This window comes from Seriola dumerili, unplaced genomic scaffold (assembly GCF_002260705.1).
Source record: "Seriola dumerili isolate Sdu_G_001 unplaced genomic scaffold, Sdu_1.0 BDQW01000068.1, whole genome shotgun sequence".
NCBI classification, from domain to species: domain Eukaryota; kingdom Metazoa; phylum Chordata; class Actinopteri; order Carangiformes; family Carangidae; genus Seriola; species Seriola dumerili.
In genome coordinates, this window is record NW_019174323.1 from 18,774,719 (window position 1) to 18,802,410 (window position 27,692).

Consider the following 27,692-nt stretch of genomic DNA (forward strand, 5'->3'; position numbering starts at 1 on the left):
CCATTCTGGAGCCAGTGACCCATTTAGAGTGGTGGGAGGGAGTCCTCTGTAATTTCCATTACTTATACAAAGAGCTTAATATTCTATTAGAGTCAGAGCTGTAAAATGATTATGTTGCTATGATTACACATTTGTTGTAACACTGATGAAAAGCTACACTGAATGTCTCTGGGAAACTCAACAGATTTCGACTGTATTATATATAAGAACACATACGCATCTTTAAATTATTCACTAATTAATTTTTAAAAAATCTCCTTGGGGGAAGGGGAACAGTCGGTAAACACAAGATATCTGTATCTTAGACAGATCATATGGCTAATATGTCAGCACACAGATGCCTGTTTACCACAGACTGTAGACAAAGATGGACGTAGCTAACTCCCAGCTAATCCAAAAAAATGGTCAAAGAGGTGGAGCATGTGTGGCGCCGCTCACCCGCTGTTTCTGTACCAGGCTGTAAACATGTTTATTTCTGCTGTAAAGTTGGACATTTTAACATGGGAGTCTATGGGGACTGACTCACTGTTGGAGCCAGACTCTAGTGGCCGTTAGAGGAACTGCAGGTTTTCAGTACTTCAGCGTCGGCCTCATTTTTCAGCCTCGGAGGTTCATGTTATTTAGATTCACATTCTTTTAGCAGTGAGAGCGCAAATGCATCCCGGACCACACTGAAGGACCGCCCACTCTTTTTCATTGAAGAGCTGTGCACAGTGATTCACTCATCCCCTCCATACTGCTCTCCCTCTCTCTCTCTCCCTCTCTCTCTCTAAACAGACCTGTCTGTCAGATTGGCTGAAGACAACTACACATACCTGTTTATTTGCAGATGAAGCGGGGACGTGAGACCCGATCAGAAGTGGACACATTTTAAAGCCACGTGTGAACTGAGGCGCTTACAGCTGACCACATGGGATCAGAGTCGCAGTAGAGTCGTGTTTCTGGCCACCTGATGAATAGAAATCCAACATTCCTTCTCCTTTTAGCTCTGGTTTTGGGTCTCCACCATCTCCTGGGAAAATTATCTGGCTCTTTAGTTGTTAAATGATCGCCAGCTGGTTGGTGACTGTGTCTGCCTGCTGGTTGGTGTTGGGCAGCTGGTGGACAGGTTGACGAGAGCTGTGCGGTTGGGTCGTAAAACTACAACAATGAACTTAAAAAGTCTAAATGAGTCCGCTGAGCTGAGGGAAACTGCAGCTGAGTGATGATTATCTTTGGGTTTTTCCACTTCGGCTGACTCCTCTCATACAAACACGGACCTTTGATCCATTGTTAATATAAAAATTCTAAATAATCCAGATTTAAAGCTCGATATTTTCTATTCTTCTGTGTTTTATTTAAGTGTTGATCCGTTAGAAGATATATTTGTGGTTTTAAGAACCAAAAACCATCACAGTGTTTTTAAGTGATCCAATAAAAATAAAGCAGATTTCAGGTAAAAACACTCAGAGAAACCAAATCCTGCAAGGTTTGGATGGTGGGTCCAGGTGGGCGGGGCTTGGTGACTGCTTTGTTGTGACATCACAAAGTTCCAGAAGTCCTGACGGCTGGTTTTAAGGCTCAGTTTCTGAATACAGGCTGTGTGCATTTCTCTGTGGACTGAGGCTTTGATACTTTCACAGTATTAATATAGAAGCTAGAGCTGATCTATAATCACACTACACATGGACAGAGACCTTTACACTGGAGGAGCTTTAATAAACATTCTTTCCTATTTGATGTCTAAAAATTACCTTTAAATTTGTGGAAAAAAACTCAAAAAATGTATCAAAAGTAAAACTGTCCAAATGTAGAAGGACGCTGAACATGTTACGTTTATTTCATTATATTTTAGATACCGGTGTGCACAACAGAGCAAGTAGAAAAGAGCAAGGGAACAAGTCAGGCACGTTGATGAAGACAGTGAAATCTGCATCCTCGCAGACCCTGGAAACTGTCAGCTGAACCCTAAACCCTGCAACGCACCAGACTACAGAGCTTCCTCCCTCGAGACGTCATTACCAGTTCCATGAGCAAGGATCCATCAATGGGAGGAAAAGAAGTTTTCAAACAAGTCGGAGGGGCTACACACAGACTCACTCAGGACAGACTCCGACCGAGATCACACGAGACTTCCTGACGTGTTTTGATTTTTCACCACTGAAAAAAAAAAAAAAGGAAAATCACACGTTCGATATGAATTAATAAAGTTAAGAACATTTTCCCTGTAGCAATCAGAGGAAATCCTTGTGGTAGCCTCTTTTTTTTCCTCCTTTCATCAGAGGTATGAGAGCTTTTTGTAAAGCAAAGATGGTGGCAGTCCTGTGTATCACGCTGTGCGGTGTCAGAGTCCTCCCTCTGCTTGTGTGTCTGTGCTGAGAGACTGCAGCAGTAACTCTGACCCACTTCCCTCTGAATCATCCCGCCATATGCTGCTGCACACACCGGATGCACACACCAACCGTCTCGCTGCTTCACCCAAATACCCCCCAAAAAACACAAATCCAGGAGCGCACACGTCTCTAATCTAATACCTCTAAACCAGGCCAGCAAACACAAAGGCAAGACAACAACCTGGGAGGAAATGTAGACCACATGCTGAGCGGGAACACGCAGCTGACTGAAGTCTGTCTGGGAGGAAACACAAAAACAGAGAGATGTGGCGAACACACAATCAGAAGTTTCATTCTGTTGTTAAATTAACTTTGAAGTCAAGTCCAAGTTCAGCGCTTTCCCTCGGGGGGAAGTGTTGTTCTCTGTCGAACTTTAACAGATCAAATAGCTAATCCTAACATCCAAAGTCATATGGAGGGAGTGTTTAAATAGTACGTGCAGTTCAAACAATCGCTGACACACAACAGCAGCACTGATAAAGGCGGCGGTGAAAGACTGGGAAGGTGAGGCTACTTAACAACACTTAACTTACAACACTATTTAATGATCCTGCTCCTGTTTAGAGTCTTTAATACAACAGATTCTGATTTTCCAGAGGTAACCCACTAACTCTGTCCTCTACAGAGAAAATCTGAAAAGAAAATCGACAGTATGACCAGGATGTCACATCCACCCTAAAGATCCCCTCCAATAACGGGGCTAAATACACCTGAAAGCTTGTCAGTGCAGAGAGAGAGAGAGTTAGCATTAGCACAACCGCTAACACTGTGTCAGCAACTGCCAGTTACAAGCTAACAAACAACATAAACAAATAAACAAATGCTTCGTTGTGACATCACAAAGTTCCAGAAGTCCTGACGGCTGGTTTTAAGGCTCAGTTTCTGAATACAGGCTGTGTGCATTTCTCTGTGGACTGAGGCTTTGATACTTTCACAGTATTAATATAGAAGCTAGAGCTGATCTATAATCACACTACACATGGACACAGACCTTTACACTGGAGGAGCTTTAAGGTAAAGAAATCAATTTGACTTCAAGTCTTGTGGTAGAAAGCTGGAGAGTTGTGCTGAACTTTTAGAGCAGGTAAAGTTCCTTCAGTCGTCTTTATTAGATGGTGAAGACTTTTCACAACGTTCTGATCCATGTGTGTGAGTCTGAGTAATTACTTGTTCTCTGTATGCTCGTAAAGGAAGTCACTGCATGAAAACAACCATCTGTCTTCAACCAGCTGCTTGCTGTTGCATGGTATGTGGTCAACATTGCTCTCTGAAGTTTGCAGTTATACAGCGTTCAGTCGTTTGTAAAGAGAGCCATCGAGACACACCTACGGCAGCATCTTCAGGTCGTCTGGGCCACTGTACTGAGCCTCTGTCCTCTCTCCCCTGTCCTCCTCCCCCCTGCCTCTCTCCCCCTCTCCTCTTTCTTCTGTGCCTTTGTTGAGCAGTTTGTAATTGAGATTCAGGCCCGCAGATGGATATGCCATGGATGCTGGCTCCGACATCGCTGTTACACGTCCAGCTATCTGTGGAGCCGGAGACATGAGAAGAATCCATCGTCCTCCAGGCCCCTGCATCGCCGAGGCAATTAGAGCAGTCTCCCACCTTGAGTGAGAAGGGGAGTCTGTCAGATGATGGTAATTGCAGTTTTCATGCACTGGGCCCACTCCCTTTTGTACTGCTGCGACAACTGTGTTGGTTCAGCCAACCCAAACTTGTGTCTAATTAATTAGAATCTACTATTTGCATAATTGAATATTTATGTTACTGTAATGCATTCTCCATCTTTTGCAGCTGACATCAGCTCGTGTTTGCAGACTCATACTTGTCATGCCATTGACGCTTATGTATACAGCAGCAAACATTTGTACATGGCGGGAATGTGAATAAGACCCTGTCACACTCTCAAGCCGACAGAGCTCAGATCAGAGAGTCAGGAGCAAGAAGAAGTCACAGGAGCTTTCACAACCTTTTATAATGATACTAGATACAAAGTTAGAAAACGTGCCTGTGGCATCTACACACATGTTCTACATGTTTACACATTTAATTATGAAATAAAATTAAGGATAGAAGATGAAAAAAGACGGCATCTACTTGAATGAATCACTGATCTGATGCACCACCCGGTGACCGCAGCAAGTCTCCTTCACTCAAACACAACTACCATGTTGTGACCGACAGGTGCATGCTGGGTCGGGCTAACCCCTGACTGACTGTATATTTATATCATCAGTTAAATGGAAAGGCCACAAAGGTCCTGACTGGAGTTGACTGGTTGCTTTTGGAGCAGTTCTCATCTTCCAACTTCACAGTTTTAACATATATTATTATTATCACAATATATTTTATTTTACCCTCCTCCTTCAACTTTTCAAAAAATGTGACGCAACATTTTTACACCAACATGAATGTGTGTATGAAGTTTTTTAAACACACTGCCAGCAGACGAGTTTGCCTTTCTGTCTTTTAAAGTTTTGTGTCACGTTCAACATCACTAACACTGGCTCTGCTGCAAACAGCTGTCTAACCTCTGATGATGATCGCAGGGTGTTGAGCTCTCAGGGCCACCGTACAGCCAGTCACACAAGTTACCAAGAGAGGTGACGTGCGTCACAGCATGGCGCTGGAAAAGGGGAAAATTAGCATCACTAATAAAAGAAGTAATTTTACTTTTACTTGGGTAAAATTTCTTTAAAGTAGCAGTACTTTTATTTGAATACAGTACTCTGGGCAGTAGCAGCACAACACGACATCTGTTTTACAGTTACATTCATTAATGTGAATCTTGGTTGTGGAAAACCACAAAGCATGTTGCTAATGCTAACAAGCTAGCTAGGAAAACACACCTGAAGATGACTGAAACACCTGACTCATAATCAGTGGTTTCCACCAACACACACAGAGACGAGCACACACTCAGTGAGCGAGTGAACGCACACATACTTTACTTTGAAATTGATTATAGATGTTGCTAGGCAACTGCAGATATTCTGCAAGAACATATACTCTCGTGTGTTTCTGCTCCACAACAGAAGTGTTTGTGTTGCTGATCCACACATCAATCCACAGGAAAGGAGAAGAAGGAGGGAACAGGCTGATCTGAACGAGGAGACGCATCAGAGCAGCGTGAACTTTAGTGGGTCCAAGAGCTTAGCTACCTGGAAACACCTGCGACATCTGATCCGACCAGGAAAAGACCCAACGCCAGCCGCACACACACACACAGGTACACACACTCCAGTGATAGCAAACACCCGCTAGTTTAGTTCGGTTTAATTGTGAGGGACAAGCACAGAAAAATACAGACAGCTGCAGAAGCAGTGTCCGACACCAGTCTATCAACCACAGGATATTAAAGTCATGAGCACACAGAGACTTAGCGACAGGTTGGCTGGCCCTCTGACTGATATCTGATTGGCTGGCCGGTTGGCCAGAATGTGGCTCGTCCCTCCAGCTGCCCATCCGAGAGCCTGCTGCTTGTTGTTCTACCTGACACTCTCTGTAATTAGGCAGATTCAGAGGCTGCCAGTAGCACACACACACACACGCACACACACTTCAAAACACACTTGCCTGCTTGTCAGATTTCCTCCTCCGGTTGATCAGGACCTCAGGAAGATGGAAGAAGAAGAAGAAAGGAGACGGAGGCTGAAGTCGACGGGACACAGATTGTCACTGAAGCATGTGGAGTTTGTTTAGCAACAGAAATGTGATTAAAAGCTTTAAAAACCACGTCTGCTGAACTCAGACTTCCACTTAGTGACACGTCATTACCAAATATCCACCACCTGGCGCCGGCGTTCACCACGACGCTCTGCTGCACGCACCTTACTTCAAAGCGTGAGAACAGAAAGCAGGAGAAGCACTGAGTTCACACTGCTGATAGATTCCCTGTGCATTTAGTAAAAATAAAGCAGGACAAAAAGACAAAGGATGTAATCTGCTCCATAAATGTGCAGGAAACCCTTCACGGAGAGAGCGAGGACTCCAAAATCTTTTTTTTCACCTCTTCAGCTCCAAAGTGATTAAATTCATTAAAATCTCTTCAAGTAATTGCAGCTTATCTATGGCAGAGTAAATATTCAATTAATACTGCCTTTTTAATAACTGTGATTCCTTCAATCCATCGTGCATAGCCATGCATGTTTCCCTGCCATTAATTAAAATTTCTCTTTGGAGGTCAATTAAATTTTCTTTAACTATTCATTAGCCAGAATACAGGGCAGCACAGACAATCTATTAAAAGGAGGAGGTCATCTTCTCTATGCGGTGTTTTTTTCTTTTTTTATGCGTGGGTGTATGTGTGGTGGTGGGGGGGGGGGCTGGGCGAGGGGGAGGGGTGATCTTTCTCTTTGCTTTCCTCCTGGGGGCAGAAAGTGGGCTTAAGCTCTCTCCGTGTCGAGGTGGCGAGCTGAGCTACGGCGAGTGGAAGCGGAAGCTCTTTACCGATCTCTGTAGCGTGTTTGGCCAAGGCTGACTGGCTGCCAAACAGCCAGAGACGGAGCGGGGATGAATCAGCACTGACAAGGTGAAGCCAGCTTCGTGTTCACCAGCTGACAGCTCAGGTGCTCAGAGAGATGGAGACACAACAGATTACATTTAGGCCAGTGCAGAGCAAGAGAGAGCGAGAGAGAGAGAGCGAGAGAGAGCGAGAGAGAGTGAGAGAGCGAGAGAGAGAGCAAGAGAGAGCGAGAGAGAGCGAGAGAGAGAGCATGAGAGAGTGAGAGAGCAAGAGAGAGAGAGTGAGAGCGAGAGAGAGTGAGAGAGTGAGAGAGAGAGAGCAAGAGAGAGAGAGCGAGAGAGAGAGTGAGAGAAAGAGGGAGAGAGAGAAACGAGGAGGAGATAAAGCAAGAGAAAGAAAGAGTTCGAAATGGCTTTTGGACTCTGGAAACTTTTCTCAGAGACAAATGAGAAAGTTGGAGCTGTGTGTGTGTGTGTGTGTGTGTGTGTGTGTGTGTGTGTGTGTGTGTGTTAATGTGAGCTGTCAGTCTGATGGTTCCTCAGGCTGAACAAGAACATGACGACAAAGGGAAGCAACAAATACATTAAAAAATTATTATTGAGTTTCTGCTCTTTTTTTTTTTTTTTTGCTTTGTTACCTGCAACATCTACAAAACTAATTCTATCTAGTAAATCTTTCAAATTTACTGATTAGCGCCCTAATTAGCCGTCAGGTTCATAAATATTAACTCCCCGGCAGCTAAAACCAACCCTGAGTGACTGAAAACTCATTTTCAGTTATTCCTGTTCTCCAACAAAAAACAACATCTATTTTTAACTTCATCAGCCATGTGAATCAAGTGAAAATTTATTCACATAGCCCAAAAATCACAAGTCACAAATTTGCCTCGAAGGAATCTGTGCAGAGTTACAGCAGCCGCCAAAAACTCCCCGAAAAACAACATGGATGGAACCTGAGGAGGAGCCACAGAGGAGGGATCCCTCTTCCACACACAGACATGCAGTAGATGTGCTGTGTATAATTGGCCTTTTGCAAAGGTGGAAGTAGCGTGATGTTGTTATATAACCTCAAAATCCACACAGGGAGGAAGACGAGGTGTGTGCAAGGGTCAACCAAGTGTCAGACTCTGACTTTAACCAAGTCATTTTTCTGCCTTAACCTAACCAAGCCTGAAACACAGCAGCTTCAGTGCACTGGGTTTTTACCACTTTGGTGTGTGTGGGCAGATAAGGGCAGATAAGGGCAGATAAGGGCATCAGATGAGAAAACCTCTGTGTAATGGACCCATGATGCTTTCTGTCTTTAGTTTGGAGAGCTTGCTGTGGACCTACAAGACAAAAGAGGTCACCATAATGACCCGTAGAACATTACGACCATTTACTGATTACTCTACCAAACCTCGTGCAGCTTGGTGGCAGGGTCCAGGTGCTCATAGGCTGCATGTGCTGTAATATCAATAATAAACACTTGGTGCTTTAGGCACAAAAACTTCTTTAAGAAAATACAGTGGTCTCTATGAACTACTTCCTTAAAGGGGCCAGATGTGGTTTCTTTGTGGGACGTGGGTGGTGGTGATGGCAGACTGGAGGCTACAGTGACTCGGTATCGGAAAGCGACAAAATGGGCCAGCTGGGCTGGGGCTAGCTGGTTAGCATGCTAAGAAGTGAAACAAAGGTTAACACTGATGTTGTTTTGTGTGTAGCAATACCAAAAACTTACCCATAGCTCCTTTAAGGTTAGAAGACCGTCGTTGCCACGGTTACAATAATAAACACATGCTTAAGATCGTAGATGAAAGAAACAGCATTGACCATTGTTCTCCCGTCATAATTACTACTGCCACTCGAGCTCACCTGCTAATCAGCTGCTTGCTCAGGTGACCTCTGGGGTCATTTTTTTACCACCTCAATGCTCCATCTTGTGCTAAACTGAGTAGCTCGATGCTATGCTAAGTGCTATTTTTAGATGTCTCGCTACTTCCAGATCTTGGTACTTGTACAGAATCTACTCTCACAATTCTCCTTTTAGCATGTTAGCCTCATTGTTTAGTGCTCGCTCTCCTACAGCTGTGTCACAGCTGTATTTGCTGTGTTAAGATGTTGCTAGTTAAAACCAAACACTTCTGGCTGCTGCTGCTTTACAGTAGAAGCTTTCCACTGGTGAGCCAGCAGCAGGCTTTTATTGTGAAGCAATAAAAAGGCAGGAAATGCAACGTGTTTGTCACTGAGATTAGCAGAGCCTGATGATATTATTTAATAAAAACAGACATATTCAGCTTCATCAGTCAGTGGATCATTTGTAAATATTGTAGGAGGGAATAAAGACAAGGAAGACAAGAAGAAGTTATCAAGGTTTAACCTCCAACAAGTCATCGCCAAGCGACCGGCAAAAGGTCACTTATCAAGAAAACATCAGCGTCTGCCATTTTAGGTGTTTGAGGAACCGAGGAACCCGTCGTTCTGGAGGAGGGAACACTTTCAAGATGTCTGTTCTGAGTCTTTTGTCTCCGTCTCTCTCTCAGCGGCTGTATTTTCATTGTGATTCATTTCTTATGGCAATAAAATTGTGCCTTTGTGAGTGATGTCCTTACTGCGGAAACATTGCAGGGAAGCTGCTCTCAAAGTGGAGTCCTTGAGCGAGCAGCAGGGGAGCGCTCACAAAACGGAGGAATTGTTAAATTTAATTTTCATTTCAGGCAGAAATTACAGCAGAGAGAAAATGTAGCCTACTATTCAAATCACAGGTTTCCTTACCAATTCTATTATAGTCCCAGAGTGTAGGCAGAGCTACAATTCATTTTAAATGACTCAAGTCGTCCAATAATGGGCCCAAATCTGGTAAAACAGACGTCCAAGGACATAACACGGGTCTGTTTCAGTCTAGATCAAGGCATTAGAGCAGCTCTATCATAGGTGGTAATCTGCAACGCGTCCTATCATTGCCCAAGGCTGACCCTGTACTCACTGCTGGCATGTAAACATAAACTAATCATAACATTAATCTCACTATGCAACTGTTCACTTTTGAAAGCAGTCCATCTGTGACGGCTTCCCAATTAGCCGCTGTCATATGGCACGGGATGGAGGAGATTCCTGATCTGCTGTCCTTGGTGCACCACTGTACGGCAGAAAATGATGAACAATATGCTCGACTAATCCGCCGTTAGGCTGCGGGATTTCATCTGTAAAGCCCTTAAGATAAAGTTATGGCTCCTCTTGAACTGGAACACAACCATTGTGCATGCCTGGAATAGGCCGATCGTCCTGTGTTTTATCTCACAGGAGAGTGTTGGTTAGACAAATAGCTCACATTGTCTGCCAACACAAACACCAGTCAGGAGCATTGATCAGGGAAACACACCCAGCACTGAAACAACAACAACCAACACAATAGTGACAAGCACTATAGCGCAGTGCAGAGCAGCGTCTTAGAAATGCAACCAGCAACAATAAGACACTCCACAAAGCCCCAGCATCCATCAAGCAGACAGTGGAAAGTAGCAGCAGTGTGTGTGTGTGTGTGTGTGTGTGTGTATGTGTGTGTCTGTCTTTACCTTGCGTCCACCTGTGTTCAGTTTTATTGGCGTGAGGAAGGGGTCAAAGATCATGTGGCTGGTCTCGATGTTGACTGGCGACTGCCTCTTCCCCACCGAGCACAGGTTCCAGGCCGAGTTTACCAGCCCCCAGAACGACGGCACTGCAACACAAAACACAGAGCGGGGGGGGTGAAAAAGGATGAACATCTGCAGTGAAGAGATAGGAGGCCATTCCACCGAGAGGTCGCACACTTTGTGTCTCAGCAGTTTCTTTTATTTTTAATTCAGACCTGCCTCAAGTAACAATGGGAGAAATGTTATTACCATGGTTGATGTGGGCCTTTGATGCGCTGCAGAAAACGTATTAGGACTGAACCTTTTAATGTTTGAACAAAGATCTCTCACTGTATTTTATTGTTGTCATGACATCATCATCATTATCACACCTACATTTTGGGATCAATTTTTCTCTTTAAACATGCCGACTATCGGTAGACGCTACAATTTACAGATGTTCCCTAAACACCTCACATGCAAGCAATAGATAACTACGATTTACAGATGTCCCCTAAACGCCTCACATGCTGGCAATAGGTAGAGTCTAGCTATAGCAGACATCATCAGGGGCCCCACTTAAGGGGGTTTAAGGGCAGCAGCAGTGAACTGTAGACTGTCTTTATGGGAGGTTTAAGGGGGTTTATAGTTGTCATTGCAGAAAAAATTCCAATATGGGGGGCCATCGGGGGCCCCTTTACCCTTGGGAGCCCCAAGCATTTTCCCGGTTTGCCTCTCCTGCTACATACTGTGTCTATATTTAACTGCTCAGACCTTGTCCAGAGCACCTCGCAGGTATACATATTATATATAACCTACAACACACAGAAATGATATGCACGTACTCGTCAAGCGTAATGGAAATAAATATGAATAAATAAAGGAAAAGTCCCTAAAGTACATAAAAGACTCATTATTGAACCCTCCTCCACTCGGTTCTATGGGCACCCTCTGTACACAAGACAAAACACCAGTAAAACTCATCGCTATCTAGGCTGGACATTTTAGCAGCGAGCATCTTTAAAGTAAGTGGAGGGAATCATAAACCATCAAGTTAAATCAAACTTTTACTGAGTTAAATTGATTTTGCCACTAAAGTATACTTTAGTATTGGAAGTGGAAATACTCATTGCTGGATTATTGTGAGTGTAAATGTAAGAGCGGGAGAGCAGCGGAGCTGTTTAAACACATGTATTGATCTCAGTTCTCTGATGCTGAAGTAACAGAACGTGGAGTATGGTACAAGAGAAGTGTGACATTAAATACGATTTCTACCACTGTCTCATTTGGCTTCTTCCTGGATATGAATGCACATCGAATCACGCTGGCACAGCCTGTAACATTTGGATTAAAGGGATATTCCACCAATTACAACTGCATGAAGCTCCCAAGACACAGAGCAGAGAAGATCAAAGCACTTTCAGTCCCCAACAAAAAAGGGAATCTCCCACTGTGAATCCTACTTTTCCCATGATGCAATCCGATTGGATTTTTGTGAAATACTACCATCTTCCAAACTTAATACCCCAAGTCTGTATTGGAGGCATTCTGTTCAACACAAACAAAGTTTTTAGACTCTTTTCAGTCCCTTTGGTGAGTTCATTGATTTGATGTGGAAAATTGGTGGACTGTCTCTTTAAGGAATTCCCACAACCACCTTAAATCTACCCAAACTACAATACACCCATTTTTTAAAAACCAAGTGGACCATGCTTAAATTTAACAGGATAAACAATTAGCATCAAGCTAACACTCCTGTCCCTGGACATTAGCATTAGCTACATTCAGATGACACCCTGTTCCCTGTATGATTGTACTGTGCTTCACCTGAACCCCTTAAATTTAAAGTGTGAAATAATTATAACAGAGACTTCTTGTTATAATAACAAGAAGTTGGCCACCTTGGGTACTTGCTAGCGTTTTCCTTCCCCACCTATTTTTGGAAGCTGTGTCACACTGCAAGTCATTTCATTTGGAACATTTTAGGCTCCCATGCACCCATATCATCCATCTTGAAGATACAGTAGCATGGATTGCTAGTCTCACACTGCAGCAGGCGATGCCAAGATGAGAATCACGAAGCTTAGTGGGCGAAACTAATCCGTACTGACTTTTAGCAATTTGGTCAAAACCTCGGTCTGAATGGAGGAGATATCACAGAGCCAAGAGACGTGGAATCAGCCTATAATCAGCTAACACATGTACTATAAGACTGAGAGGACAGGATGGCTCGGTGAGAGACTGTCAGCACCGTGGGAGTGATAGGCATCTCAGCCAGTCATTTTCTTATGTAAGACTTGGCCACCGGGACCAAGAATTCAATTCTTTCTCAGGATAGGAAGCAAAGGCTTATCACTGTCAACTCTAGCAACAGGCACATTTTCTTCTGCTGGAGCCCTAAAGCAGCATTTTCCATTTAGGAGCACAGTATTACGCAGAGATGACTCACTGGAATTGTGCTGTGCAAATTCCACTGAGATTTCCAACAAAAGCAGAGATAATTTGAAAATATGTTAATTCATTATGAATCAGAGGGAAGCAGACATGACACAGCGTGAATCCAAAGCCAGAGTCAACAAGTCCTGGATGACTCGGAGCGACAGAGATTGTTTGCGGCGCTCGTAGATGTTCGACAGAGACGGCGCTGCATCACTGTTCAGATGAAAGCGCGGAGTGGAGTGGAACAGGTGGCAGAGTGTTCGTTATCATTTCTAGCAGGAACACGGTGTTAGCAGATTTTACACTGTTGCCCACAATGGATGGATTTCAGCAGACATTATCAAGCTAAAGTCATTCAACAAGCACGAGCAACTGAGCTAACAATGATGTTTTCATCCACTGACAGTGGGTAAAATAACAGTGATGATTAACAGTCTACGGCTCCCTACAACCGTGTTTCTGACCTGCTGAAAAATTATAAACTCGCTTTACAATAACTGCTCCACAACCAACAGCAGACAGACCAAGCCAGAGTCCAGCTGCTGATCATGGTGGAGCATTTAGCAGCCAAACAGGAGATGGAGGAGACCAGGTTATTATAAAAAACAGTTAGGTTTTGTTGCTAGGCGACATCCAGCGGTCGTAGTGATGATGACAGGAGCAAAGGGAAACGTGTCGGTGACGTAGAATAAAGAGAGACAGAGTCACAGGAGGGCGGTGTTCGATTCCCCTGTGGGAGTAAGAGTTTGTTGTTTCTAACATCCGCGACCGTTCGACAAAGTTAACCACGTTGTCATTATTGTAACCATGACAATAAAGATTGTCCAATGGTGAGGAAGTACATATGTTAACTCATACCACGGTCTTTTCCTAAACCTGTCCAAACCATGACCGTTATTACAGTTACCATGGAGAAGAAGGTAAGTACGGTTCTGTCGGTGCAGTCAGCCTGTTTATTATTGTTACCATGACAACCGAGGTCCAGTATACCTGCCGCTGTAGGGGCGCTAACAAAAACCCACCTGATTTTGTTTGTAAGTAAACAATAGTAAAAGCTGAGACCTTTCGTTGCCCATAAAGAGCTTCTCTTATCATGATCTCGTATTAATCCAAACTCACATTAAACAGGAAGCCAGTCACCGCAACCGCAGTTATGTTTCAGTTCACTTTTTAATAAGCGTCCAGACTTAATCCTTGACTGATCAGAAGATGAAAACCACAGACAGAGCGTGGTGACTGTGCTGCAGACCTAAGTTAAGACCTTAGTCACACAGCACTGAGTCACACGGCAGTAAAAGGCTTTGCTTGGTAATCCTGCTGGAGGTGAGAGTTCTCTGTATGAGCTGTCAATACTAAAAAGCTATGTTGACCTGCGCCGCACCACAGTGAAATAGTAAATACTATGGCTTTATGAGATATGCCCCGAAATCTGACCTCAAGTTGGACATTATGCTGACTTTCACAGAGTCCTCGCTCACCAGGGGGGTAACAAGTCGCTGCTTTTATTTATGTCAGCAGAGCGTGGCGGCAGCAGCAGGAGTAGCAGCGTGGGACTGGATGTGTGGTCGCCGGCCGCTCCAACAAGCTTTCCTCCATCTCTGTCGTCTGTGGCGGAGCTTGACAAACTTTGGCAGACTGCAGCTCTGACGCTCTCAAAGCCCCGCCTGCCCAGTGAACTGCGATGATTGACCAAGATGCAGAAGGGGTCTCTGGTGATTCTGGTGGGGTCAGTATAACGTATCAGTGGCAAGAGCTGCCGAAGCTGCTTCAGAGTGTGAACAGGCCAAATTTCTACAGCCTCTGGGGGGGGGGGGGGGGGGGGGGGGGGGGGGGGGGGGGGGGGGGGTTGATGGGTTTGCTGTAGTAGTAGTAGGAGGAGGGAAAGTGCCAGCAGTCACCAGCGTGTAGAAACACCATGTTAGAGAAAAACACTGTTCATCCCTCAAGTCGGGCTCAAAAGAAATATAACACATTTTATCAATGTGTTTGTTTGGCTTTATGATCATTATATATTATATATATCCATGTATATTTACATTTCGTTTATTATTTCATATGTTTGTATAAATTTCAACTGCCACAGCAAAGGTTCTGAATACTTATGTCACACACATATTTCAATTTTTCTTTTTTAATAAAGTTTTCAAAAATACATTTCTTTTGCTTTGTCATTGTGGAGTATTGTATTATATATACATATATAAATACACATACACGTATATATAGACACGTATATATATATGTATGTATGGTGTTTGTATAGTACAGCAAATCTGTGTATTTATTTTGCACCATTCACTTTTGTATTCTAAAATATTGTTGCTTTTTGATGTCATCCTCCCTTTCCTAAATGTCTTCCATCATGTGTGTTTGTATTATTCAAATAGTTGTTAGGTTTCTTGTGCTGCTGTAACATGTGAGTTTTCTCCAGGGTTCAATAGAAGGATTTATTGTGTTCATACTTTACATCTTATTCCTTTAAATAAGCCTATAGGTTAGCGGCATATAGCATGAGCATAAGCCACTAATGAGCTTCTGTGGTATTCCAGCCTCCCGAATCAGGGATTACTGCTGCCAGTAGCACATCTGTCCATACAGGGAAAAACTTCAAGACAGAATAAAAAACAAACAAACAAAAACATGAAAAATGCATGCAGCCATCATTTGGTAAAGGCAGCATTGAATTAGGAAGCGAGAGAGAGAGAGACTGATGCAAAATCCTTCATGGAAATGACAGGAAATCCATGTGCAGAATGGGAATTGGAGTGTGAGCGAATTGATCCATTAAACCCGGGTCCCTTGTCATAAATGTACACATAATTATTAGCCGTTGATAGATTGAATGCAACTCCAGTGTCATGGGACATCACTCACTGCTGACACAGGCACAAGTGGCTCCGTCAATACTCCACACACGCCCCCCCTACAGCACTGATACTCCTATATTTCACTTCCACTTTCATTTCTTACTGGCGAGCTGTAAAAGTGGACGGGGATATATGGTGTGGCCTTTTGCAGATGTCTGACAGAGTAGATGTATAATGTGGAAGCGAAAAGGGCAACTGAGGGCGGGAGGCTTCTGTTTCATGGCCGGTTGTCATCCTACTTTTTTTTTTTTTTCATATAACAGGGCCTCTGCAATTAGGATTCACATAGTGGAATGTAGTTCTGGCAGATTTGACAAAAGACGACAGTGAGGAACTTTCACAGCAGCTGAAGAACGTTCTGCTCATGCAGACGGGCCCCTGTCAGTGTCTTTATGTTATAGTGCGCGATCATTCTGATGTAAGCATTAGCATGTTGTAGAAGATTCACATTAAGCTAATTTGATCATGATCTGATCTTACTTTAACAAATAATTAACTTAAATTCTTGATTGTCATATACCATGGTGCAATGTACAGCAGCATCCCAACCCTCGTCTCACTGCCTCGCTTACACCGAGCCTTGGTAGTACAACTTTGACTTTTAACTGTTTAGTGGCAGCATTGCTTATACCTGAAAAATAACATACAATAATATAATCATGTATAACAAAAAACACCTGAAACATCGAAATAATTATGTATCATAATAAAAGGAAACAACGGAAATTTAAAAAAGAGAAACAATGGAAACTAAAAAAAGAAAAAACATAAAAATAAAATACAACAATATAATGATACTATAGCCCACCCCCACCCCTTCCTCCCCCTGCGATAAAGTCATATATCTGTGGACGTTAAACTGTTAAACTGTGAATATTGACAAGCTTAGTAACTATAGTATTTCAACTGTACAACACTTGAGCAGCCTAACCACACTGTAGTGTCTGATACACTGTTACGGTTATTTAACTGTACTCTACATACAGTAACTACTGTTTCAGAGTGAGATAACAAATGGAAATCAATGGAAACCAACAGATGGCCGCAACAGTAGAAAAATAAAAAACTGAATCTAAACGCCTACTTTCTAAAATATATAAAGTACAGCAGCACAGCTGCCGTGTAAAGCCATGTAAAATCTATCTGACAATGAAAACATGCAAAGCCTTTATGATCCTTTGAAGTCGACCATTCACCTTAACTCAACGTGACGTAGCAGCACAAAGTGTTTGAAATGTGAAGATGTAAAGAAACATGACAATGTGGTGTGAGGATTTAACACTGCTGCTTCCACGATCTCTCACCTCTTCCCTGAAACTTCACACAAAGTTTTAATTTTGCTGTTAAGTTTTATTCAGTCAAACTTTTTAGATTTGTCATCAGTGACTTTACAGCTGAGCTGCTTTCATGGAAACACTGAGAATCTGATCCAGGAAGAGGAATGGAACAATGTCTTCATCACAGTCACATGTCAGTATCTAGTCTGAATGAATGGGTGTTTTCCACATGAATCCTGCCTCGTCATGAGCTCCGTCCTGCTGGGTGTGCGAGGCCACGCTTGAAGACTAATTATGCAGCCGCCTCGGCCGACGCTGAGGTGCATGCTGGGTCTTCCCTGTGGGCTTATTACAGTTCAGGGTCGAGGTGAAGGTGGGATCTGAGGTCTGAGGAGACACTCGCCGGACAATTACGCCCGACATTAATTACTCCCACGGCCGAGATAGCAAGGCGGTCATAAACACAAAGCCTGGAGAGACATACTTTCTCATTACAGAGCAACAAAATGTTCATCTGCAGGCGTTAAAGCTGCACCCCAGCCAGGAAAAAAAGCATCTATACAAAAGACTATAATACAAAAATGTTCAAATGAGATGCACACACGTATCTAAGAGCACACATGCATGCACACACACAAAGGCCGCAGAGGTATTCATTTCATTAAACAGGCCCGGGCGCAGAGATAGCCTTAATGAAATGTCTTTATTTTGTCAACTGGATATGGATGAAAAGTTAGAGTAATAGTCTTTGGGAAACAGGAGGGAATTGGAGAAATGCAAAGTGCACTCACACACTAAAACACACTCTCCACCTCCTTCTCTCTCTCTCTCTCTCTCTCTCCTCTAAGACCCAGATGCATCCTGTACATCAATTTCTTGGACGAGCATCAAGAGAAGTATAAAAAAAAGCGCCTTCCTTTTGTAACTGCTGATGCAAAGCTGGGTTGCAAATTTGCCTGCAATGGGAGAGTGGGAGAGGGAGAGAGAAAGGGAGAGAGAGTGCTGAAGGAGACCTAACAGCTTGGGGATAAATGCTTACTTAAGCAGGTATGGAAACCAACATCTTAATGATAATGAATGTCTAAGAGCAGCGTTAAAGGAGCTGTCATATTCTGCTAGCTCTCAATTTGAAACGCCGCTCCGGCACTGCAGGTTCCATCTTGTTTACTCACTGGGGGGGCAGTTTAACAGACATTTTGGTGCGTCTGTGAACAGAAGGAGATATGCTTTATATAAAAGCTCTGGACAGGGACCAGGTGCAGGACATTTATAAAAAAGCTGTCATTGTTTTTTTTTGTGGCAGAGGCAACGTGGAAACTGTAAATTCGAGGTTAAAAAAGAAAAGCATGGGGGCTGGTGTCTGACACACAGTGTTACAGTTATAATCTCTGCATACAGCGTTTGGCATCTATGAGAGGTGTTAAGAGATATTCGAGTATACATGTGAGGGGCTGTGTGAACGGGACAGCAGGACAGACACACACTCACGGGCCGAGGCAGATAAACAACAAACACTACACATTAAATTAACTCCCAGAGCTTTCACACTTTCAGACATGAGAGAAAGTTTATAATAAAGATTATATTAAATATATCCACAGACAGCTGAGAAAGAACACGGCCACTGCCATACTTGATTTCTGTGACTTCAGTGGTGCGAACTGCAGTTAATCAAATTATAAAGACCAATTTACACACAGGGACGTGTGCTTTGTTCTGATGTTTCTCTGGCAGCTTTGGGCCCTGGGGCACTTCCCTGTTTTTTGTCCAGCCTTTCTTTAAAGTTGCTGGGTGACAAAAAAATATAATTTAACCTTTTGAAATTAAATTATTTAGGTAATATTTTGAATTGATTATGAAAGTGACATTAAGCTAATTTTGTCTTCCTGGAGAAAATGCTACACCATTTTCGCAGCGGCCACAAGGGGGTGCAAGAACCACGACAGGTTTCAGAGCCGTTTCCTCTCAGCTGAGGTGAAGTCACTGAGAACTCCATTAGAACACATTACTAACACTGGGTTTGACTCTTGCTCTAAGAAAAGCCCCAGTTCTTTGTGGCACTGGTTTCCCAAGCTGTTGGAAATGATTGCATCACATCGTTTCCATAAAACCACATCCACACGAACGATCAGTGCTGCAGGTGACACACTATCACTTTTACCATGTGGCCCGCAGTAGTCTCATTACCACAGTTCCTCAATAGAGCCCTTTTATATCAGATGTAGCATTAGCGCTAATGGGGCTAACACTAGCGACTGCTGACGATTAGCGGAATAAACCATAAATCACCAGGCAGCTGTTACAGGCAGGGGGACGCAGGTAGGTCTCACATGTTGAGTGATGCTGAATGCAGCAGACTGAGAGTGAGAGACAGAGAGAGGGAGGCCGGGAAGAAAAGCAAGTGTCTGTATTAATTGAGGACTACAGTCTGAGAGCTGTCACTGCGGCATCTGTCTGCCCTCGGTGGCGCTGCCTTCAAGTCAGAGCGTGGAGGATCTGGAGAAAATTAAACAAGAGGGTTGAAAATAAAAGGGTGGTGTGCTGAGTGTCATATTTTTGCTGGAGCTCATTTGTGAACACCGAAACATCAAGTTGAGACAATTATTCAGCGAGCACACAGAGTCAGAACGCTGCCGGAGCAACTCAGCCAGCTACTGTTAGCTGCTGCTGCTAATGCTGGCTCTTTACTTTGATGCTGACAAATGAACAAAGCTCACAGCCTCAGCAAGCTAGTTAGCAAGTAAGGTGGAGGTGCAGCCTTGCTAAGCTGAAGCCTTTCTCTGTCTGTGTACCGACTACAGCAGCAGATAGATAGTTACCCACCTTCACAGTTACTGTGACACTGTTGTTGCTCTAGCTAACAGGAGCTAACTGGCTAAAGCCACAGAAAAGTCCCTAGATGTTGTTAGATTAGGTCACACACATGAATGTGTATATTAGTGACGTCATAATCATGACTGGGGCTAATTCACCTAATTACATTCATTCGGAGAGAGAGACAGAGGGAGAGAGAGAGAGAGAGACAGAGAGAGAGAGAGAGTTTTTGGGTCCAGGCAGAAACAGGTCCGTGGTACCTGGATGTCAGGACCATCCGTCGGTGGGAGAACTGTGCAGTGCTGGGGAGGCAGACGGTGTTTGGTTTGTTATGGTCCAGTGTGTAGACGGGGAGATGGGACATGTTTGGCTTGGTATTTCTTTTATTAACTTGTAGAAGTTGTACATTAAAGCCAGCTGCCGTCACTGTGGTTCAGAATGTACAGTTCACTGAGACCCGAGTGCTTTGTGCAGTTTCCTGCTCGTAGCTGACCTGCTGGAGGGCAGCCAGTCCCTTTCCAGGACCGCTGTGTGCGTCTGCCTTTCAGGTTAATAAATTATTAAAACATCAATTATATGCATAAATAATGCTAATTTTCTCTTCTTCATTTTCTAGCTACAGTGCAAAGCCGCGCTGCTTGACCTCTGATGTACAAACTTACTTTGTACCACTTTGTGTTTGTTACAGCTAAACGCATCAAGAAATCACATTTCCGACTCCTGAACTCTCTCAGTGCGAGCACCTGAACGCAGCACAAGCCCAGTGTGTGTGTTCATGTCTGTGGTGGCTGTGTTGTGTTGTGTTGTGTGTGTGTGTGTGTGTGTGTGTGTGTGCTCTCAGGGAAATGGTCAGTGACAGTGGGTCTTGTTTGTGCTTGTCCTGTGATGCTGTGGTAATCCTGCTGGCCCAGCACAGCGCGAAGGCCTCATTAGCACGGACCAGTCAACAGAACAATAAACATGCCAGTCAAGCTAACTCCTCCTGTCATGTTGTTAATGGTCTGGGATATATAAGCTGGCGTCCTGCAGAGGCCTTCGCACTGAGGGGCGGAATAACAAATGCAACGTCCCTCGATGTGGGGTGTGTTGTAGAAGAGGAAGTCGTGGGTGTAGGAGGAGAAGAAGATAGTGAACAGGACTGTTCCTCTGACTCAGGTGTTTTGAGAGCAGATGCATCATGGACTCTGGGGACTGGATGGTGCCTGGAAGTTCAGGCGGAGGGCGGTAAACACATGTAATATGTTATATATATAAATATTTCCGAATGTAAGTCTAGCGTATGTTCCTCTAGACTTCAGCAGTATCCAAATATTTAATATCTCGATACACTCCAGCACAAATATTGTGATATATGATATTATCATGGTGCTTGCAGTTGTTATTTTAATAATTATTATATATATTTTATGTTTCAGGTGTAAACTAGGCTGAAGTTATTTGTCACATGCCAAGGTACACTGTACAGTAATCAGAGCAGGGATATAAGGGTCAGTCATGGCAGCAGGAAATATTGTAAATTTGTTCTGCTAAGATTATTTCTTAGGACTGAGCCTTAGCTCATACTACAGGCTAGTAGTCTTATCAACCACTTGACAATACTTCACACATCACACCTGCACACACATGAAGCCATCGGCGTTCAGTAAGGACACTGGGGATTGAACCAACAACCTTCTGCAATTCTATTTTTCCACGTGTGTTCTCGGAGAGATGTCTTGGTCTCGGATGTACGAAACATAACGAGCGGAGGGGCAACAGCAGACACTTTCAGACGCTCTCTGCTCTGAACCGTGTTGCAGCAGTCAGTCAGTCGTGTGCGCAGGAGTAGTTGTGTGCAGAAGAAAAAAGAGCTCCGGAGTTCAAAGCCCGTCACACCTCCACACACCAGAACAGTCACTGAAAAGAGTCGGAGTCTTGGTTTTCAGAAGAAGTTGTTGGACAAAAGATCCCAGCATGTGGAAGTGGGTTTCTGACGATGTTACACACACGTCACTTCATGTGGAGCTCATCTCCACCTTCAGTCTGGAGTCTGTTGTGTTGGAGCATCAGACGAGTCGGTGCAACACAGCAAAACAACCACCACTCATTTCTTGTGTCGAAGACATTACAGCCAGTTTGTCACTTACAAGTTAAATTCATATAAATTAAAGAAATGTTTTTCATGTGAACCAAAAGCACACGAGCCGTGGATCCATTACACCCTCAGATTTTAGTCATAAATTCTGCTGCTGCGATGGATCATATTTCATCTTCTCACCTGCAGCCACTCTCATTCCTCCATCAGTGAGCCGAGGGCTTCTGTCGTTAACCCTGCGAGAGCCCGGTGACCTGTCAAGGATGCCGCGCCCTGACTCTCCCAGTGCATGCTGGGATATGCTCCAGCTCCCAGTGACTGTGTGAAGACGGGAAAGTAATTTAACACCTGAAGGTAAAATAAATGGCAGGACGGGCAGACTGCAGTGAAACCCAGATTTACAGACGCTGGGCTCGTTATATAATATTTTTATGAACAACACTTGTGTACGAATGTGTGCAGCGTCTTGATAGAAAAATAACTAATTACATCCTCAATAAAACAAACTGACAGCTGTGACAAAATATCAGTGCAGTAAACCGCAGCAGTCCTCAGCTTCTCACACTACGTTAGCAGCTTGTCTTTATCGGAGCTCTGAAACGGCGAAACAGTCGCAGAGAGAGTGTCAGTCATTTGCTGTGTTAATTACAAACAGATCTTTGGAGGGCAGACTCCAGACTCCAGACTCCATTTGGATCCTCAGCCCCCCAACTGATAGACACCTTGCAACTCACAGCAAATGCACTTTTATCCTGAGGAGTTGTGTGTCACTCCCTCGGCCCCCGCAGAGACTGAAGGCAGGTACGAGCAGAAAAACGACCGCAGTAATAATTAAAGGTCAAAGATCCTTCGCTCCGCCAATCAGTCCTGCAGATAATCTGCTTTTGGCAAATAAATGCTCTTCGTTTCGTGGACGTCTTGTGGGGAAAAGCAAACAAAATGGACTTAATGTTTAATGGCCCCCCCCACTCCCCTTTTTTTTGAGTTTGTGATATTGGCTTAACACGCCACCAGGGTGGCGGTTTACCCAGCAGAAAGGAGTGAAACAACCTCGCTGCACGCAGCAGAATGAGACTGAGCTCCAGCTTTTCTTCCAATTTCCCACAGCTTTGTGTCTCCATTTCAATCACAGCGGGGCGCTCCTCCTCGACGGTCCATGTCATTACATTTTATTGTGGTCTGCAAGAAGACGTGGCGAGCATGTCCAAGCATGTATGTAGACTTATATGTAGCTTCAAACCCCCAGGAGGATGTGCAGGAGGGGGGCTCTCTCTCTCTCTCAGGTCTGGTCTTAGTCCAGCCGCCTCTCAGACTCTAGTCTATCTATGGATGAAGGAGGAACGTGAGTAAAACAAGCGGTGGCACTGACTCCGGCCCTCGGGGTCAAGACGCGACATCTCTTGAAGAAAGGAAACTGAGAAAAGCAGGTAGAGAAGCTGGATTGATAATTGGGGGCGGGAAGCTCACAGCTCAGTTCTGTATTTTACGCCACGTGCTTCATGGTTCAGCCTGAACGCCGCCGCCACCGGAGCGGCCACTGAAACCCCGACTCAGAAGTGCAGAGTTCTCAGAGGGTTTGGTGAAAACCGCCGCTGCTGATGAGTCACAGACTGAATTTCACAATCAGTCCTCCAACCTGAGCGACCCTCTGACACGACCCATAGGAGAGGTTGTCATGGTTACAATAATAAACACACATAGCGTACCGGCAGTGGCGTACCACACCTTTATCGCTGTGGTTACTACAACAATGTTCGTGGCTTGGTTAGGTTTAAGGAAAGATGGTGATCTGGGTTAAAATAAGCACTTCCTCAGCATTAGATGATCTTTGTTGTCATGGTTACAATACAAAAAGCTGGTCACTAGTCCTTTGTTGACTCATCCATCCATCACCTCCTCCTCCTGACCTGGACTCCGTCTCTCTTTATTCTACGTCACCGACACTTTGCTCCTGTCGTCATCACTACGACCACTAGATGTCGCCTAGCAACAAAACCTAACTATGATGTCATAACAGCCTGCCGCACAGACGACCTGTGGGCTCGTTTTTCTTTCACAGGGCGTCTTGAATTTCACTTCAGAGCACCCTCCCTGAATGATAACGCAATATTGAAAATGTGACTGTTGACTGAACGACCCTTTACACGCTAATGAATCCATTTCTCCCCCCCCCCCCCCTCATCCCTCCCTCTCTCTCCCTCCCCCTCTCTCCCTCCCTCTCTCCCTCCCCCTCTCACTCTCTCTCTCTCTCTCTCTCTCTCTCATAAGCTCTGAATTTCAAAAAAAAAAGACCTTTACACCAAAAAAGAGAGAATTACCAGCGCTAATCTCTTGGCTAAGCGCCTGATAAGGTCCGGTAATAGAAATCATTGTGTCCGCTTTCATGTCCCCAAAAAAGGGGACTTCAATGGCAGCAGACAATGAGGCTCCATGTGCTCCTTCTTCTTCTGCGGCTCATTTCAGAGGGGAGGAATTAATAATGGCTCTTCTTTGACTCCGTGTGCCACTGTGTGGGTTGTTTTAAAGCATAATGGCAGCCGAGTGACAGCATCAACACTGCTCTTCCCTCGCCCTCTTTCCCACACCCACTCTCACACACACACACACACACACACACACAGTCCCTGCTAATGAAGTGATGGAGAGTATTAGAGCTGAAAGCCTGGGCTGCTCGCTGTTGTCGCTGGTATTAAAAAAAGTCTCACGCGCTCACTTACAGGATTGTGGATGAGTGCGACCTATAGGTAATAATAATTTCATTTGTTCTGGATCCCTGCAAGGTCCTTCTCTATAAGTGGGGGGGGGTCAGAGGTCAGGGGTAGCTATAGGTCAGCAGCCTTGGAGCTGAGAGGGATTCAGACTCTCACAACAGCATCCTGTGTGTTTTGTCTTGAAGGACTTTCTATCTCGTCTGTCCGAGGTCAGAGGTCAGGCTGAGCCCAGGCTATTTCTAACAGTGTTAAAGAACATGTGTTTTTCCTTCACTCTGATACTTCAGCTGTTTTATATAAATCAGTGGGCGTCTTGTTTCCCAGCATATAATCTACCAAATCTCCAGCAGTAACGACTTTACGGGAGACACCCCCACCCTAAAACGACTTTATCAAAACGAGTAGCTGCTGCACAGTCTCATTATAACAGCGGCACATTTTAATCACATTTAGCTCCTGGACGTTTAAATCCAGTATCATGTATACGTTGCCGTGGTTACCAGAGGCACAAACTCTCTGGACCTCAGTTTCACGGAGACGTTTCACACAAATAAACACTGACTCACTCACTTCCAAGACAAAAACATTCGACACCGTACCCCAAGGCTAACTCAGGTACAAGACCAATGTTACCATGGTAACAATCAATGACACCTGTCACTTGATGATGAGTAGCACCCAACAACAAAAAACAGGAAAGCGTGGCTCATAATTTGTGGTTTGCTGACGTTGTTATGGAGACAGCGGAGAGAAGAGAAAGAGTTTCTAGAGACTGAATCAGATTTTTATTTATTTTTTTGTTTCACTCTTCAAGTAAAACGTCCTTGTAACTGCTGAATTCTTCCTGAAGACAAACCTTCTCTGCTCAGGGTAAACGGAGCTGAGTGGATGGATGTGGTTCATCGGGCGGCCATTTTTCTTACATTGAAAACTAAATTTTCCCAGAATTCATCGTTCCACTTTCCACTGTCAAGAACTGAACTGCTTTGTGCAGTTCAGTTTGAGATAAAATCATGTTGTTGGTTCGTCTAACGGAGCTCACGCATTGGCTCAAACGGTCGACGCTGTGATTCAGAGCAGGATATCTTCTTCCTGTTCTCCACCAGCAGCTGCAGCAGATTCACAACCAATCAAAGCCTCACATGTTTGTGCTGACGGCACACGCTCGCCCGGCCCTCGCCACGCGTTCGTGTTTTATCTCTGGATGAAACATTTTGTGGGTAATGTCTCTAGACAGGCTCTCAGAGCCCTGAGTATACTAATGTACAGTCCCATTATTCAGAGGCACCTCAACAAAGAGATATGAATGGAGGTGGGAGAGTGTGTTATATCATGTCGCATCATCCACGACGTGTTGGAGGCCTCTTCTGAAGCCAGCGTGGGAGTGGGAGTGAGCTGCTCATTAATCTGGTCACTGTGGATCGACTCTCGGCGCCGAAACAAGCACGAGAAAAGTTTACGCATCACGTCTGGGATCGCAGTCGCCGTCTTTAAAATACTAAAGAGAGGGAAAACGAGGCGACAGAGAGGTCGCCCGCCACGCTGACATTTACGCGGCCGAACCGGCAGAACCAGCCGTTTCTCTCTCTCTCTCTCTCTCTCTCGCTGCATTGCTCACATTTCTTACTGAATCACCGGCAAGATTCAATAAGTGCTCATGTCAGCTGTCTCCTGCACGGCATCACATAGAGCAGCAGTCCACAGAGCCTGTTTTACATTATCATACAAATAGCTCCTTCTATGTTCGCTGGTGAATGGCGTCCAGATATCGGCCGCGCCGAGATAAACTGACAATGAAGTCAAATGCCTCCATAGATCTTCTTTAATGTTTTTTTTTTTTTTTCCCCTGGTTCTGCAGTGTAAAGGTCGCCGCAGTGACGGGGTCACATGCTCAGTGACGGGTGTGAATGGGGTGTGGGAACACGCATGTATACATGAGCGCACACACTGATATTACCAGCTCAGTGTAGGGATTAGACATGGAGTGAACCGGGAGATGCAGGGTAAGGAGCTAATAGCTGCACACACACACACACACACACACACACACTCTCTCTCTCTCTCTCACACACACACACACACACACACACACTCTCTCTCTCTCTCTCACACACACACACACACACACACACACTCTCTCTCTCTCTCTCACACACACACACACACACACACACACTCTCTCTCTCTCTCTCACACACACACACACACACACACACACTCTCTCTCTCTCTCTCACACACACACACACACACACACACACTCTCTCTCTCTCTCTCACACACACACACACACACACACACACTCTCTCTCTCTCTCTCACACACACACACACACACACACACACTCTCTCTCTCTCTCTCACACACACACACACACACACACTCCAGGCTGAAGAGAGGGATGAATGTAGAGGAGGAAAAAAGAAAACAGATCTAATCGGCTCTAAAGCGAAGCGTCAGTTCTGGGCCTGATGCCGAAGAGAGAAGAGACGACGGCAGATGTGCAGATTTGACTTGTGACTTTAACACGGCGCTGCCTGACTGACACCAGGCTGCAGGCTCAGGCTCTGCATGTGCACACAGCAAGCGTGTCTGCAGCTGTATATTTAAAGTGTTTAGTTTGAGGCTTAAATACTGGGAACGGAGATCTGGCTATTTCCCTTTTTTTTTGCTAAAATGTGATTCCTGTTTCCTGACGACACTCTCTCTGAACCGACTCGCTGCTGCTGTCAGTGTTTTGTAGAAATACAACAAACTGGGGTCCATCTTAAAAAGAAAAGAAGACACAATGTGTGACATATTCCCAGAGAGCAATCGTTCTGAAATGAACCAGTGTGTTTGGTGAATTACAGGTTAACAGGCTTCAATGAATGAGCCTCAAAAACTGTGTCTAACAAAAGGCCCAGACTCCGAATGAAGGCACAAACATCCCAGGCCGCTGATGAGCACTGGTCTTACAATGTGGGTTATTGACGATGTGACGATGCTGAAGTTGGATCTTTGAACGCTGACTGCAGGAGACCGACTCCAGAGTCGCCGCTGAACCGTCAAGACAACACACGAGAAACACAAGGAGTCGGACAACCAG

At 44.6% G+C, this 27,692-nt stretch overlaps 1 protein-coding gene across 1 annotated transcript in view; it reads right to left on the minus strand.

Moving 5' to 3' along the window:
* The window catches only part of LOC111220218 (carbonic anhydrase-related protein 10), a 214,179-nt gene that overhangs the window by 111,915 nt on the left and 74,572 nt on the right, over positions 1-27,692 (minus strand). The window contains exon 3 of the mRNA XM_022743230.1: positions 10,388-10,530. Within this exon, the coding sequence (XP_022598951.1) occupies positions 10,388-10,530 (143 nt within the window). The remainder of the gene's footprint in view (positions 1-10,387; positions 10,531-27,692) is intronic.